Raw genomic sequence first — 18,442 nt, 5'->3', positions numbered from 1 at the left:
ATTATGTGTTAATACAAATCTGGCTCAGCATAGCCCCAACCAAGAAGATAATGGAATATTTCTAATTATATTCCAACGCTGAGATGAAAATATGTAGTCTTAAATAAAGTGGTTTAGGTCAAGAACTGTATGCAAATGTGATGTCTTGAAGGAACATGCCTGTAGGAAGATTCTAATTAAAAATAATGAGTAAAACAAATGGGCGGACCAATATAAATGTCTATTGTGTCATATTATGGTAAGAATGTGGTAACGAATACTAGAATGTGCCTTAGAACCAGACCTAGAATAAAATGTAAGTAATATGCCAAACAAAAGAATGGTTTAAGCTGATTTGGACATAAAACTAATTTGATATTAAGAAATTTAAGCTGGCAACAGTTGGGCGTTAGGACCGCCCCTATTTTCAAATTCAAACATAACTAGCCCTGATTGGGGGGGGACCCTTTTGTGATGTCATTTCCTGTGAGGTCACACAGGGACCGGGGGCCCTGTTATAAAAAGGAGGGCCTCGGGAAACAGGAGGAGAGGAAGAAGAGAAAAATGAGAATCAACGTAAGAAGACGTCTACAACTTCCAGAGAAACCTCATCGGTGAAGGCGAAAATAACGACATCTACTGCAACACAAAGGAACTTTAGATTATAGGATTGGCCTTTGCTTGTTTAAGAATCTTTGTAACCAAATAATTTGAGAAAGGTAGACACCAGGTCACCTTTGCTTACGTGTAAACTGGATCCACCTAATCTATAGAGTATACAACTTTTTGAGAGTGAATTGGGTCCCATTTTGTGGTCAGCCAATAAATCTCCTTTTCGGTATAACTCTTAGAACAACGACGCAGAGCTTAGTAGTTAGTATTAGTAGTTTCAGAGACGACACCACGCTTCTAGGCCTCTTTGCTTTTGGAAAGAATGATTTAAAAAAAAATATATATATATACAGTGAGAGTAAATAGAGAGAATGTATGAGTGGACTGAGAATATGTATGCAACACAAACAACACAAACAGAACTAGACAGGTGCACTGTACTCGGTAGTGTGCAAAACTCCACCAGGCGGCAGCCCCTAGGGATGCAATGGTTTATGTAAAAAAAAAACTTGTTTTTACTGTGGTACTGTGTGGAACCCCTCGCTGTAGTCTAATACATCACTCCTGGGGTGTGTATGGAGTGCTTTTGTAACTGGCCTTCAACTATTTCCATTTGCTGTCATACAACACTAAGAATAAGGAATACTACTAAGTTCAGGTAACATTAGTAATTCATGCCCGCCCACCGCATTTAAATCCCAAACCAAGCGGGACCTTTTAGCGAGGTGGTGAGTGCAGCTGCGTCAGTCTTTCTGGGAAATGGCTATTAGACGACTGGTAACGTTAAGTGGACAAGACAAGCTATATTATATATTATATATGTTTTTTGTTGTGGCCTAACAGCCCTGGGACCATGGCGGAAATAAGGGTCTTACTCTTTCTCATGTTATCCTTTGGAACCTTGTTGTGTGTTTTTAAACCATAAATAAAATAAAGTAAAATAAAATCAAATATATATCATATTCTCCCGCATGGTTTACGCCTGCTGTTTGGCTGCATTACAGATTTTGTTTAGTCCACGACAGAGATGGATTAAACAGCGACTGAGTGTGAGAATTGCGAACTGTGAGGTGTATCAGCGCGTTATGGGGTCAGTTTGCAATCGCCCGTTCCAGACAGATCCGGGAGGGCAAAAACAACTTATTCTGCTCAGCGTATTTCCACACAAAACAACCACTGCGTTTAGATTCATAATCAAATCCTTAATGTTGTCATTTATCGCAAACTATATGCAACCCGATTGCAATCGTGTTTGTTATTTCGATGCATAATAACGTCGAGCCAAGAAGTTAATATTTCCTCAGTCACTTCAGCAACGAGGCCATTTCCAAACATGAACAGACAGAATTGTCAAATAATTATTAGGGATGTCCGATATTATCGGCCTGCCGATATTATCGGCCGATATCGGCATTAAAATGTGATATCGGAAAATATCGGTATCGGTTTTCAAATTTTGTGAATCTTTTGAATCTTTTTACTTTTCTATAGAAATGATGTCCGATATTATCGGCCTACCGATATTATCGGCCGATATCGGCATTAAAATGTGATATCGGTTGATATCGGTATCGGAAATTAAGAGTTGGACAATATCGGTATATCGGTATCGGTAAAAAAGCCAATATCGAGCATCCCTAATAATTATCCAACACGTCCACTATAGGCTACACAGAGGGACAGACTCCAGGGGGAAGTTACCAGCCTGCCCACAACTCTCACCAGACAGACACGCCCCCTTATGAGAGCTGCTTATAATGTACAGATTATTAATAATATTAGACAAGTATGTCTTCCTTATGCTTGCAGCTAATGCGTTGAAGGGAATTTTCTTTTCTTTTCTTTTTGTTTTTACCAAATACTATTTGAATTTGCAATGGAATTTTGAACTGTACTGAACCGAACACCTTGACCTCAAAACCGCGATATGAACCGAACCGTTTTCTTGAACTGTTCCACCCCTAGTAGCCACACATTCTCTCTCTCTCTCTCTCTCTCTCTCTCTCTCTCTCTCTCTCTCTCTCTCTCTCTCTCTCTCTCTCTCTCTCTCTCTCTCTCTCTCTCTCTCTCCAACTGTGTTGACAAGTCACTAGTCTACCAAGGACAGCTGACAGACAGTAGTCTAGTCACTAGTCTACCAAGGACAGCTGACAGACAGTAGCCTAGTCACTAGTCTACCAAGGACAGCTGACAGACAGTAGTCTAGTCACTAGTCTACCAAGGACAGCTGACAGACAGACAGTAGCCTAGTCACTAGTCTACCAAGGACAGCTGACAGACAGACAGTAGTCTAGTCACTAGTCTACCAAGGACAGCTGACAGACAGTAGCCTACATGTTAGGCGGGGCTTAAGTGTAAAGGGCGGGGCAAACATAGATAGATAGATAGATAGATAGATAGATAGATAGATAGATAGATAGATAGATAGATAGATAGATAGATAGATAGATAGATAGATAGATAGATAGATAGATAGATAGATAGATACAGTAGATGATAGATGTTCTTTATTGTCCACAAGGGAAATATATTTAGCTCCAGTCAGTACGCTACATACAGACAAGACAATAAATCAATAAGATAAGTCAATAACACCACAGTAAAAAGAACACAACAGGGTTCAGTTCTCCCAGGCGGAGGGGGCAATAATATTACACTATTACAAACTATTACACACTATTACAAACTATTACACTATTACAAACTACTACACACTATTACAAACTAACACTATTACACTATTACAAACTATTACACTATTACAAACTACACACTATTACACACTATTATACTATTACAAATTATTACACACTATTACAAACTATTATACACTATTATACTATTACAAATTATTACACTATTACAAACTATTATACACTATTATACTATTACAAATTATTACACACTTACACTATTACAAACTATTATACACTATTATACTATTACAAATTATTACACACTATTACACTATTACAAACTATTACACTATTACAAACTATTACACTATTACAAACTATTACACTAATGTGTTTGGGTTAAGATACTTGAATTGTTGAATTACTGATGATCCACCCCATGCCCTGGACCCTGCATAGGCACTTGTAAGGGAAGCTTGTTCTGGGAACCACATCTCGCTGCAAATATGAACACATATTTATATGCTACCTAGAAGTTACAGTAGTTTGATCATCATTTCTGATACGTTACCTGTGCAGGCCACTGGTTATTACTACTAGTTGATTGGAATGAAACCGGGATTGCATGTGTGTGTTAATCCCTTCAGTGCGCATATGCCCACTGAAATCGCTGAAGTGAATTCTGCATGATGTCGAGATATTTCATCTTCACGATGGCCTACTTTTGTTTTCAAAGGGTTTTCAGTTTCTAAACCCCATTAATCAAGACCATTATTATACAACTGTGCATTGGGCACACAGCGCACCTTAACTGTGATATGACTTTCATACACCACGCCCCTGTAACACATTATTGCTAAGTATAAGTATGCATAAGTATTATGTGGTTATTGCACACACTGAATGAATGAATGAATGAATGAATGAAAACTTTATTTAACAGATTGCAGAATGGGTACAATACAGTACGGTTCAATACACACAATTGTTAAGGGGATGCAGACCTGAGAAAGACGTTTGTCTTGTTTCCATCAGGGTCCCCCATTTTCAATTCATATAGACATTTATGACATACACAACTTACATGACATTTATGGCATAGGGACATATAGGTATTTAGTACTGATACATTTGTGACATAAACGGTATTCAAATATACAGTACTGTTACCCCTAGATCCTGGTAAATGATATGACTGGAATGACTGGAATATGTACAGCGAACTGAAACAGTGAAATCCAACACTTAGTCTGGTGCTCTGGTGAGAGAGAGCGAGAGAGAGAGAGAGAGATCTTTGATGTACACCTACGCGAGCGACTGATTACCATAGCTAGTCGGCTCACACCTATATGCAGAGTATTTCTTGCTCCAGAGAGACAGATGTTCCTGCTCCGTCTCTTGGGAACAGTACGACTGTAGTCAGCAGGAGCCTCCTCAGCATTCTTGGGGAGTAAACACACCTTGTGCACCGGCGTATAAACACGCTGGCGCTGTCACTATTGACTCCATAGTAGCTCATTGGCAGTACTGTCATCATCTTTACACGGACTGAACCGTCACTATGCCTCCTGGGACACGTATTTCATCCTGGGCCCTTGTATTTCACCCTGGCATCCCGGGGCCTTGTATTTCACCCTGGCATCCCGGGGCCTTGTATTTCACCCTGGCATCCCGGGGCCTTGTATTTCACCCTGGCATCCTGGCAAAGAAAGAACAATGGAGCTTAAATACCCTTAAATACTCACATTGGCGAGTTTTCTGATTGGACTGTTGTCAATTGGCGCAGCATTTTATATGGTTATCTATAGCAGTGGTTCCCAAAGTCGGGGTCGCGACCCAAAGGTGGGCCGCGAGCAGCCACGGGTGGGCCGCGAGATGATTAATTTTTTTTTTTTTTTGTCAGGCCACTGAACTTAGAAGCAGGCCAGGACAGTGTTTCTAGTTGTATTCTATTCTATTGTATTCTAAAATGTGACTATATGGTTTTATATTAACTTAATAAATAAACAAAAACAAAAAAATCTACTTATTTCAACGAACATTTCAAACTAAATAACAGATTATGCACATAAAACGCTGAAAACAACCGAAGCAACAATAGTATTTTAATGAGGCTATTATTATTATCATTATTATTTTGCAACAAGTTAGCCCTCTCATAAATAGCACATATAAATGAATAACTAACTTGAACTAACTTAATAGGATTGACGTGATATTTGGCAAAAAAAATCGGTCGCCTGGCAAAAAAAAATAAAAAAAAGCCTGACGATGTGCATTGGGCCGCGGCTCTCTGACGCCTTATTTTCTGGGTCCCGGCCTGAAAAGTTTGGGAACCCCTGATCTATAGGGGTGTAACGGTACGTGTATTCGTCCTGCAAATTTACGGAACGGCCGTTTACGGTGCGGTACGCGCCAGCCATACGAAGAATACGCCTCACAGCGCACACACACCAGTCACGCATGCAGGCACTCACGGGTTGCGTGTGAGAACAGCGCGCGGCACACCGAGTCCGACTTCAGAGCGGGCACGGAGGAAGGCACATTTACATTGGAACAGCTGCAGGGTCATTACAATTTTACAGTTGTCTTTCGTTTTCTTGTTCACCCAATAATGTCAACCAAATGAAACCGAAGGAAAGACACACACACACACGCGTCGCCAACAAACACACTATTCTCCCCCGCCGGACTCTCAGGCACAGCTGATCAAATAAAAAAAAGAAACTTACATACTGAGCTCCTCTCCAGTTGAACTGCTACTGTGTTTAAATCCAAATAATCCTCTGCCATTGTTGTAACATGTCATCTGTTCTCTAGTATTCAGTCTCGTGAAGTTAAATTCTCTCTAGAAGTGAAACTGAAACTTATTATTTATATAATAATATTTATAATAATAACAAAACAATTATAAATTAAATTATAAATAGATTTCTTTCTGTTGTACCGAAATCGTACCGAACCGTGACCCCAATACCGAGGTACTTACCGAACCGTGGCTTCTGTGTTGTACCGTTACACCCCTAGTTATCTACCATCCATCATTCTTGTAATGTCACCCTGATGAAGGCATGTTGCTTTAATTGAATAAAGATAATTATTTTTAGAATATGCATCTGCCTCCAAATAGTTGCTGAATTTTTCCTCCCTTGATCGTTTTTTCCAGGTCATGCACCTTTTGTTCAAGTTCAAGTTTGTTTATTAATTGTCACAATAAAATACACACTTTATGGTGAAATGCGTGGTTCTGTATGAGCCCCTGAGAGTTAAAAAGTAAGTAAAAAAGTAAGTAAAGAGGAATATACAATATACAATATACAGATAGATAGATAGATAGATAGATAGATAGATAGATAGATAGATAGATAGATAGATAGATAGATAGATAGATAGATAGATAGATAGATAGATAGATAGATAGATAGATAGATAGATAGATAGATAGATAGATAGATAGATAGATAGATAGATAGATAGATAGATAGATAGATAGATAGATAGATAGATAGATAGATAGATAGATAGATAGATAGATAGATAGATACTTTATTAATCCCCTTGGGGAAATTCAGGGTATCTCGCAGCTCACATAGTATACAGACATTGACCGTTCCCATACAGTTATTGCACGTTATGTCTGCATCATGAATTAAAAATAAGTACATGATAAAATTCAATTAAATCATACCCATCAATATTAAATATGAGCGTGATTAGATAAAAGCAGGTGTATAAAAACAGGTGTAAAAACAGATGTAAAAACAGGTGTAAAAACAGGTGTAAAAACAGGTGTAAAAACAGGTGTAAAAACAGGTGCAATTAGATTATACAATACAATATACAATCTAAAGTACAACCTAGGTACAATCTAAGTACAGTGAGTAAAAATGTTGTGGAGGACGAAGTTGCGGCTTTTGTCTTTTTTCTGGGCCATGTGTTTCACCCTGGCACCCTGGGCCATGTGTTTCACCCTGGCACCCTGGGCCATGTGTTTCACCCTGGCACCCTGGGCCATGTGTTTCACCCTGGCACCCTGGGCCATGTGTTTCACCCTGGCATCCTGGGCCATGTGTTTCACCCTGGCACCCTGGGCCATGTGTTTCACCCTGGGCCATGTGTTTCACCCTGGCACCCTGGGCCATGTGTTTCACCCTGGCACCCTGGGCCATGTGTTTCACCCTGGCACCCTGGGCCATGTGTTTCACCCTGGCATCCTGGGCCATGTGTTTCACCCTGGCACCCTGGGCCATGTGTTTCACCCTGGCACCCTGGGCCATGTGTTTCACCCTGGCACCCTGGGCCATGTGTTTCACCCTGGCACCCTGGGCCATGTGTTTCACCCTGGCACCCTGGGCCATGTGTTTCACCCTGGCACCCTGGGCCATGTGTTTCACCCTGGCATCCTGGGCCATGTGTTTCACCCTTTGCTGCCTATTAGTGTCTCCAGTAACTTCCCATTTACAATAGCCATGATAATGCAATAGCCATGATAATGCAATAGCCATGATAATGCAATAGCCATGATTGATAATACTAACCATGATAATGCAATAACCATGATAATGCAATAGCCATGATAATGCAATGGCCATGATAATGCAATAGCCATGATATTGCAATAACCATGATTGATAATACTAACCATGATAATGCAATAACCATGATAATGCAATAGCCATGATAATGCAATAACCATGATAATACAATAGCCATGATAATACAATAACCATGATAATACAATAGCCATGAGCCATGATAATACAATAACCATGATAATGCAATAGCCATGATAATACAATAGCCATGAATACAATAGCCATGATAATACAATAACCATGATAATACAATAACCATGATAATACAATAGCCATGAGCCATGATAATACAATAACCATAATAATGCAATAGCCATAATAATGCAATAGCCATGATAATACAATAACCATGATAATACAATAACCATGATAATGCAATAACCATGATAATACAATAGCCATGATAATACAATAGCCATGATAATACAATAACCATGATAATGCAATAGCCATGATAATGCAATAACCATGATAAGCTTGTGTGTGTCGACCTGAATATGGTTGATATGCTGGATATTAGCCAGGAAAATGAAGCATGTGAACACATGATCCTGGTCACTACTGTGTGAATCCCTTTCAGTGGTTTATTGTCTTATTGACATATGAAAATATTAAATATTAAAACAGTATCTCATCTATGATATTAAATGTTAAGGATAGTGTTGTCGGAGGACCCAATTGCAGAACAGAACGAGGAGAGAACAGGCAGATAGGCAGACGAGACGTGGAGCCAAGGGTGAATTGTAACAAAAAGGTCTTTACTTCAAAATGGGCAGTAGCAACAAACAAAGGATTCTCCAAGGGCAAGAACAAAAACCCAGCAAGGCTGGCAGGAAAAGGATTGCAAAACTAACTACAAAATAAACACTAACCAAAAACGATACTGTAACGTGAAAACAAAGATGAGCAGCAACAAAACATGGAACACTAGAATACACTTACTATTAAACAGGAGCATGACAGAATCAGGAACAGTGGCCATGAAACACAACAGTAACAAACGCAAGCATCAACCAAGGAACCGAAACAATGAACGCCCCACAAGGGTAGGGAACACACACCAGATATAGGGGGAACAATTAACACTAGAGAGACAGCAGGGCAATTAGACAGGGGAGCAAGAAACTAAGTAGCAGGGGAAGGGCACAGAGAGACATGTAGACATCAAAGATACACCAGTGCACCAGGAGGGTATGCATGAGGGAGATAAGGGGAAGTTTAGGTGAATGTCCAGCAGGGGGAGGTAAAGAGTGAGGAGCATAGTTCATGAGTGGAGGACTATTGTTCATGGGTGGAGGGATATTGTTCATGGGTGGAGGGATATTGTTCATGGGTGGAGGTGGGGAGGAGGGAGCAGCAGGCGAAGCCTGGCCAGGAAATGAAGAACCCTTACAATTAAAGCTACTACAAGGAGGATTTTCAACAAAATATGTAATGGAGGCCTTGCATGGAATGTTTATGTAGTTTGTTGTGTTATTTGTTATGTAGTTGTGTTGATTTATGAGAAATATCTATGAGAAATATCTATGAGATGTATGAGAAATATCTGAGATTTATGAGAAATATATATGAGATTTATGAGAAATATATATGAGATTTATGAGAAATATCATAATCGCTGAAATATCACGTAATCATTTTGTGTGTTATTTACTAGATCTTGTAAATAATTCACAGAAGAATAGCTATACCATGCTTTTCTAGTGTTTTAGCTACTCTACCACTGCACAGAAATCAGGCATTTATGGTTACCAATGGTTACAGGCGGCCATCCTAGAAGAAGAAGAAACAACACAAACATTCCGTGCCAGGCCTCTATTCAGATCGGTTGTGATACCGTGGTGTAATTACAGTAAACAAATGAGATCATCAGCCAAAACAAATAGAAGGGCAATTCTAATGATAAGATCACACTTCCTGTAAACCGCATCACGTCCTGTTTTCTCATTGTTCCCGCTCCCCGCTATGGAATCTGTTTTGATGATGAGAGGAGAGGGTGAACAGCCTTGCTCACCGTGAAAGTGGATTCATTTTTCAAGTTTTTCTTTTGTTGTTGTTGTTCTTAGCTCTATTCTATTTAAATCAGGGATGCACCGATCCGATATTGGTATCGGTATCGGCCGCCGATATCAGTAAAATAGCTGGATCGGGTATCGGTAAAAAAATATATATATATATATCGGAATTTAAATATATATTTTTTTATAATAAATAAATAACCATTCAGTACATTTATATCTATGTGTTAATTTGTTACATTTAGTTTCACTAAGTTAGGAAAGTAATGTTTTAAGTCAAGCCTGGTGTTGCCTTGCACAAAAGAATGATCCCAGTCTCTTCCACACAGTGACAGTGAGGCATACAGTTTATTAATTGAATGAATGAAGTTTATTTTCTGTCTTTGTTTACAACAAATCAAAAACACACTTGTGATCCTTTACAATTCTTAAAAACAAAATATATTTTAATAAAAAGAAAAGAAAAACGTGGATTACATTTTTTTCTTTTTAACTTTTTTGGAGAAAAAAAATTGGACAATGGGTATCGGATCGGTATCGGTATTTATTGGCCGATACCCAAACCCAGGTATCGGTATCGGGACTGAAAAAGTCGGATCGGTGCATCCATAATTTAAATCTTTCAAACATTTTCTTATGTACCCCAGTTGCTATTGCATGTACACATTTGTGTTTTATTACAACTATTACTATACCAACTATTCGCCTGTTTTATTCTCCACCCATCGATCATCCATAGCAACACTATTATCACCGACGTCGAAGAAGGGGGATCCCCCCTTGTACGGCCCTTCTAAGGTTTCTCTCCTCCACATTGCCTGTGGTGCTTTTTTCCTATTGCTAGGTTTTTAGTGAGTTTTTCCTTACCTTCACTGGGGTCTGTCTGGGAGTGTTGCATTTATTTATTTTACATTTATTTTGTAAAATGTAGGTGGGTTTTTTGTTCTTGATTTATTGTGATGTTTCTTCTTGACTTGTTTAAAGAAGACTTGTCCGGCCCATGGGGACATTAACTTGTGATTTCCGGCTTTACAAATACATTTGATTTGATTTAGTGCCTATATTACTACCAGTACCTACTATGCTAATATGTCTATTACTATGCACTCAAGAATGTAGTATTCAAGTTCGACAAACAATGTTACTTTCCCTTAGCTGCCAGAGTTGTACCCTTCCTACTGACTTGTTGTATAGAACTTGTAAGTCGCTTTGGATAAAAGCATCAGCTAAATGACTAATGTAAAAGTAAATGTAAATGTAGTAGTGCCATTAAACAGGGATCTTTCGTCAGTATCCAATAACGGATACTAATGTGCATGTAAACACACTCAATTAGTAGTAGCATGCGGCGACAGTGGCTCAGGAGGTAGAGTGGCCGTCTGGTAATCGGGACGTTCCCAGTTCGATTCCCGCTCCTCCCGGGCTGCGTGTCGAAGTGTCCTTGAGCAAGACACTTAACCCCTAATTGCTCACGATGAGCAGGTTGGCGCCTTGCATGGTCGCCTCCGCCGTCGGTGTGTGAATGTGTGAGTGCGTGGGTAAAATGTGAGGAACAAATTGTAAAGCACTTTGGATAAAAGCGTTATATATATAAATGCACCATTTTACTCAATTGGGGTATGCTTTTCCCTTTTCTCCTCAGGTCGTCCCAGCAGGGCTGAGGTGGCATGAGCCAGGTGGAGTGTAGGGTGCTGGCTGCTCTGCGTGGGCGGAGGAGGCTGCTGGCCATCGCCATGAAGCTCCCCTGCTCGATATACTGCTCCCTGTGGTTCCTCCCTCTGCTGGGGGCCGGCTCGCTGCTGCTCCTCGTGCACCTCCAGGACCTCTCCGAGATGGTCCAGCAGCAGGCGCCAGGTCAGTGGTTGTTTTGGAGTCTTTGTTGGACTGTTACCTTTTGTATCTCTGTACTACACACCTTACCGTTCGTTCGTTGCGTCAAACTCTTCCTATACACAGCTTGCGTTCTCACGACTTTCTATCCACCTCAATCCCACGAGTTTGCACTGAGTTTGGGAAGAGGGCTTTTGTGTACTCTGCTCCGTTTACCTGGAATGGACTTCAAAATTCTCTTAAACTCCAGTGTTGTGAAGGGCCAGATTAAACCGAATATATATATTTATTTATATATATATATTTAATTGTATTTGTATATTCTCTAATATTCCCTGATATCCCTTGTATATTCCTTGTACAATATGCATTGAATATCCATTCTAGCCTACTGAACATCCCATAATAGTCTCCATTCTACTATTGGTCGAGACCTTGGTGCCAGGCTGCCATACCCCTCAGACCCAGTTCAAACGTACCGCTCCACATGTACGAACAAGTCCTAGTTCCGCGTAGGAATCTGACTACCGCACCACTAATGGGACTATTTGTTCATAGTGCGTATATATACTGCGCTACTAAAGTAGGACTTTCTTTCAGTCCAGTTTCTTACCCTCCAATAGAGTCACAGACGTAAAGCCTCCCCGCGACGCCACGTGTGGGAGTAAGGCCAAGTTCGCCTACCATCGGTATTGAGACATCGTGTATATTAATATTTGAATAGTCATATTTGGCACTATATCGTCGAGTTGGACGTAGTCTATTAAGCTAATAATAGTCTGTTAATATATAGTGCTTCGTGCGGTGAGAATACTACCGTAGTCAGTACCCCATCGTTTCGGGCAGAGAACTGGCTGCTTACCCAGGGTGGTTGACCCCACGTGAAGCTGCACCCGAGGAGCCCCAGAGCCGACGAGCGAGTGGACCTGTATACCGGATTATTCTACCGACGACAGCCCGCCTTCCCAGGCACGGATTATGCTTTGTATACATTGATTATTCCATGGATAAAGACCCCCGACACTGCCGTGTGTTGGAACCCCCCCCCCTGGAGAGGACGCAAGGTGAGGAGACGCTCTGCAAGACGAGGTCGCTTCACGTCTCTCCTCCGTGGACCGGATGACGCCGGCCCACAAAGAGTCCACCTGCTTTCATCTGTGGTCCAAGGATCGCCGGCGCATTGAACGGCACTACAGTGGGTTCACCTGGGATACCCTTGGCCGGATGAGGCAGCCGGATTCTACCCCCCCCCCCTTCCTACTCCTGTCGGCTTACAAGTGACCGGATTAACCCCCTCTAGTGTATCCAGTATATAATCATTAAAGTATCATTGCTGTTATTCCTTAAACTATTCCAGGTCGTATATGTACCACCTGCGCCTTCAGAGATTGGACATTCTCTATTGATATACCGACGAATACTCTTGCCATAAAAGTGCATACTAATTCCATTCATAAATGTGATTGATTTGATTAAGTGCTTGCTCTACACACCATCGCTGTGTAGAAATAAAGACCTATTTCTAATTCGTACATTTGTGTTGGATCCGTTTCATCTACGTGACAGTGTTCATCATAATATATTTATGCCGTGTACTGGGTGGCCGAATATTAAGTACAAAGGTAGTGGTAGTAAGTATCATATCTAGTAATACAGTCAGGGAATTGTACCCCTCAGTTACAATTGGTCCTTCGAGCCGGATGGTAATTAGTGTAATATTAATATAGTGTTATTAATATTGAAATGGCCTATGATGAACACTCCACGAAACGATCCTCCTAACCAACGCCCGCAGCGTGAACGACGGCTCCCTCAGTACTTAGAGGCCTACGCTGTCAGTCAACAACCTAGTCTTCTACTAACAGTAAACGCGGTAAAACTAGAAAGTAAAAGTATGTCTAACCCCAACGCCCAGACTACCCCGACCATAGAGGCCCCTACGGGCTCTAATGTAACTGACCAAGTTCACGGTGGGGACCAGTGGGAACCAGACATGACTTCACACCCCGCCAGTACTGAAGAAGTAGTCCCCGATGAGTCCCGGGAGGAATACAACGCTACCGAGAGAGAACTCGGCACGGAAGAAGACGGGGAGAGCACCGTGGAGATAGAGCTCCAAGGCTCCGCAAGGAGTACCCCGAGGGAAGGCTCCCCTATACAACCGCCTTCTCCCAGCGAGGCAGAGAGGACCCTACAGCAGGCCTTCCTCATCAGCCTGAACGCCGCTGCTGAACGCGACCGACTGCAGATCCAGCAGCGAAGCGAACACGAGCAGATACGTCTAGAAATAAGACGCATTCAGATGGAAGAGAATGTGGCCCGAGAACGAGCCGGTGCTCAACGGGACGCAGCGCGCGACAGACAGCAGTCGCAACTAATAGAACAGCTGATCAGACGGACAACACCCTCTCCCTCCGCCAGAGGCTCCAGGAACTCGTCTAGACACACCTCCAGGGCGGCATCCCCTAGCCGAGTAAACAACCCTGAACTTGACCAACAGACGAGGTCTATACCCCCCACAGACCACCTCCCCCCACCGGTCCAAGCGAGACCTAGCAACCGGGAAGGAGCAGCATATCCTGTGGAGAGGCTAAACCAGAGACTACAAGCACTGGATGACCTAACTGAAGACGAAGAGGAAGAGGAGGAGAACCACGCCCGAAGACAGCACAGTACTCTACCGGACCAGGAGGTCCGGTACAGCCCAGGCTATACTCCCGCGGAGCTGCGCTACAGACCCCCGACTCTATACACGGGTGAGCACGACGCACGACCCGCACCGAGGAACAGCACCTGGACAAGCGGGCCATGGTACACTGCCGGTACCAGCCCATACCAAGGAGCGGGAGGAGACTCGCCTAGGAGGCCTCTCCCCCAACGCTCGCCGATGTATCCACAGTCAGCGTCATACATTGGCACGCCTATGGTACCCGACTTCACCCAAGAGAACCGGGCCCAGTATACAGAACTCCGCATGTGTCTGGAGACCATGTTGGTGGATGTATTGGATGAACGCCACAAATACGCCATCCTACTGAAGCACTTAAAGGTGCCCCGCGCACATAATATAGCGCTCGCCTACGCGACTTCCACCACCCCATACACAGCAGCGCTGGTAGCATTGGACCAGAGGTATGGGCGCATATGGGATTACGTGATCCAGGAGATCCGACACATCGACCGCTTACCCCCAGCAATAGACAATCGAGCACTGGACGACCTGTCCATCAGAGTGCAGTCCCTGGTAGGGATGTTGGGAGCGCAAAGAGAGAAGGGGAGGCATGAACTTTACGCCAACTCAAATGTGGAAAGGATTCTGGAGAAGCTGCCGCCCGCTCGTCAGGAGCGCTTTAGGCGGCAGAGGGACCACAGAGACCCGAATGGCCCCGAACCGAACCTCCTCGATCTAGCAGACTTCCTGGCGAGAGAAGTCAGCAGCCTACGGCTAGATACATTCGGACGGAGCACCCCTGGCTCCAGAGAAGGAACCAGACGACTAAATGATGGAAGAAGATCGGTGACTGTGATGCACCAATCGGAGTCAGTACCGAGCAGCAGGAGCCACAGTACCCCCTCCAGAACGGAGAAGTGGAAGATAGTGTGCCCCTACTGTGAGAAAGAACACTGGCTAGCGCAATGTGACTCCTTCCCCAAGCTGAACGCGGAGGAAGCAAGTCAATGGATAAAGTCCAACAAGCGCTGTTTTCGCTGTGCGCGCTCACACATGGCAGCCGAATGCCGCTTAAAGAAAAGGTGCACCAAGTGCGATGGAGCCCATCTGGACATACTTCACGACAGTAACAGACGGCGCCCTTCACCCGCACCATCCAGCCGCAAAGCGAGCGTCATGTACATCGATCCCGCCAGCAGCAGTGGAGCCCGAGTACTCCTAAAAGTAGTGCGTGTGACACTAAGCTACCAGAATAAAGTCCTGGACACTTACGCCGTCCTCGATGACGGGTCAGAGAAGACCCTGCTGCTCGCCTCCGCTGCGGCCCAGCTAGGGCTGCGGGGAAGCGAAACCCAAATGACAATTCGGACAATAAGACGAGATTTGAAGACGATAAAGGGCGAGAATGTCTCATTCTCTATCGCAGCAAGCGGCCAGCCTGAGCGACGGTACCAGATTGCAGACGCTTTCACCAGCCAAGAAATAGGACTGTCGCGGTACACATACCCCGTCGCCAAGCTGATGGAGAAATATGTACATCTGCGCAAGTTACCGATCCCGCTCATAGACAATGCTATGCCGACCCTGTTGATAGGCTCCGACCATGCAGACCTCATTGTCCCGATAGACCGGGTTCATACCGGACCCCGAGGCTGTCCTGCAGCAGTCGAGACCCGTTTGGGATGGACTCTCCAAGGCCCGCTCGCCAAATCTCTCAACCGAAGTACAGCCACTAGATGTCTCCACTCCCGAGTCACAGAGGGAGAAACCGCACTCCTGCAACACGTAGAGCGGCTATGGACCTTGGAACAAATGCCCTTTAAGAACGGAAAGAAAGACATTCGCTCTAAAGATGACATTTACGCCATTCACCTCCTCGAGACAGGGACCAAGAGAGTCCCGGTCAACGGCGTGTTGAGATACGCCACGCCACTCCTGCGGCGAGAAGGAATGCCTACTTTCCACGCCAAGACAGACGCCACAGAACGGTACCTGCTGAACACGGAGCGGCGCTTAGCCAAGAACCCCGCCCAAGAGAGTGTATACCGCGCTGAGATTGAGAAGCTCATCACAGCGGGACACGTCACAAAGATGGACATTAAAGAGGCTGACCAGACCACTGAATCGTGGTACGTGCCTCACCACAAGGTCCATCACAACGGTAAAGACCGCATAGTATTTAACTGCAGCTACCAGATCGGATCCCAAAATCTGAATAAAGAGTTACTGCCCGGTCCCACACTCGGCCCCTCCCTACTCGGCGTTCTACTCCGCTTCCGCCAGGAAAAGGTGGCCATCAGCGGGGACATTAAAGGAATGTTCCTGCAGGTGAGATTAGTAGAGGCGGACAAGCCCCTGTTACGGTTCCTATGGAGAGAGAAGCCAGGAGATGAGCACCCAGCCATCTACCAATGGGAAGTCCTCCCCTTCGGAACGACGTGCAGCCCCTGCTGTGCTACATTTGCACTACAGAAACATGTAGCAGAGGACCCAGCAGCGGACGAAGAGGTCCGACACAGCGTAAAGAACAGCTTCTACGTAGACAACTGTCTACAAAGCCTTTCAACCCAAGAAGAAGCCGAGGCTCTCCTGATTAAACTCCGCGCCTCATTGATCAAAGGCGGCTTTGATCTCAGGCAGTGGGCCAGCAGCGATCCGCAAGTACTGCGCAGCCTCTCCTCCGAGGACAAGGCAGCCAGCAGCGAGACCTGGATGGCTACAATCCCGGGAGAAGCCCAGGAGATGACCCTGGGATTGGTGTGGCGATTCAAAACAGATTCGCTTCACTACAGACACAAGCCCCTGACTACGGAGCAGGGAAGGCCGGCGGCGGCGCCGACCACCAGACGGAGTGTGTACACAACACTCGCCCGACAATATGACCCGCTAGGATGTATTCTACCGTACACCACCAGGGCAAAAATGATTGTACGAGCATTGTGGGACAAGGACCAGGGCTGGGACGACCCCATTCCCGCACACCTTGCATCCACCTGGAGAGAGTGGGAGATGGAGCTCCACTCACTCCCAGGCGTTAATATGCGCCGAAGCTACTTCCCACCCACGGTGAGGCCAGAGACATGTAAAATGGACTTACACGTCTTCAGTGACGCCTCAGAGGTCGCATACGGATCAGTAGCCTACTTACGGGCCCAAGAGAAGGGGGGAGAGATCTACACAGCATTTGTCCTCGCCCGCTCGAGAATAGCCCCACGCAAGCAACAATCTATCCCACGTCTAGAGCTCTGCGCAGCCCTAGCCGGAGCGCACCTAGCCACGCTCATCCAACGTGAGCTCACCATACCGGTGTCTAGAACAATCCTGTGGTCAGATTCCACGACGGTACTCGCCTGGATCAAATCGGACTCATGCAAGTACAAAGTCTTCGTGGGAGTCAGAGTCACCGAGATTCAAGACTTAACCGAAGAGTTAACCGGAGAAACAGAGTGGCGCTACGTTGATACAAAACAGAACCCAGCTGACGTCATCACCCGGGGGATGCCCCTGGATGACCTCACCCGTCGCAATGTCTACAGTGACGGCCCCGCATTCCTAAGACTCCCGGAAGGACAGTGGCCCATGCCTATCCCGAGGGAAGCAAGTCCAGAGGAGGTGGAAAATAAGAAGTCTGTGTTCTGTGGATTGAGCACCGTAGCCTCCACCGACCCTAACATAGACGATTGCACGTCCATAGAGAGTGCACAACAAAGAACATTCCTGCGGTACCACCCGGAGTGCAAGTCCCCCGCTGATATGTCAGCAGCTAACTACGAGGAAGCAGAATTGCTTCTACTGCAGCGAGCCCAGAGAGACTCGTTCCCCGATGAATTGGCCTGTCTACAGGGAGGAAAGCCCGTCCCATCCGACAGCAGATTAATTCATCTGGCCCCCGAGAGCGACGCTCATACCCTCATCAGAGTGGGTGGTCGCCTACGCAGAGCCCCCAATCTACCGGATGACATTAAATACCCGATCGTATTGAACAGCCGACACAAGGTCACAGAGCTGATTATAAAGAAATACGATGAGGATGTACATCACGCAGGAGCAGAAAGAGTCTTCGCGGAAATCAGACGTCGTTACTGGATCCTACAAGGAAGA

General features: G+C 44.6%; 1 protein-coding gene across 2 annotated transcripts in view; it reads left to right on the top strand.

The window, feature by feature from the left end:
* LOC311245589 (carbohydrate sulfotransferase 8-like) overlaps positions 1 to 18,442 on the top strand; it is a 131,302-nt gene that overhangs the window by 34,065 nt on the left and 78,795 nt on the right. For both annotated transcript variants that reach the window (XM_084335491.1, XM_084335492.1), the window contains one exon: positions 11,483 to 11,694. In XM_084335491.1, the coding sequence (XP_084191617.1) occupies positions 11,508 to 11,694 (187 nt within the window). In that variant the 5' untranslated portion in view covers positions 11,483 to 11,507. The remainder of the gene's footprint in view (positions 1 to 11,482; positions 11,695 to 18,442) is intronic.

Source organism: Notolepis coatsorum (assembly GCF_963971535.1).
Source record: "Notolepis coatsorum genome assembly, chromosome: 18".
In the NCBI taxonomy this organism is placed as follows: Eukaryota; Metazoa; Chordata; class Actinopteri; order Aulopiformes; family Paralepididae; genus Notolepis; species Notolepis coatsorum.
The sequence above is the reverse complement of the archived record's forward strand: the minus strand, read 5'-3'. Positions and strand labels throughout refer to the sequence as shown.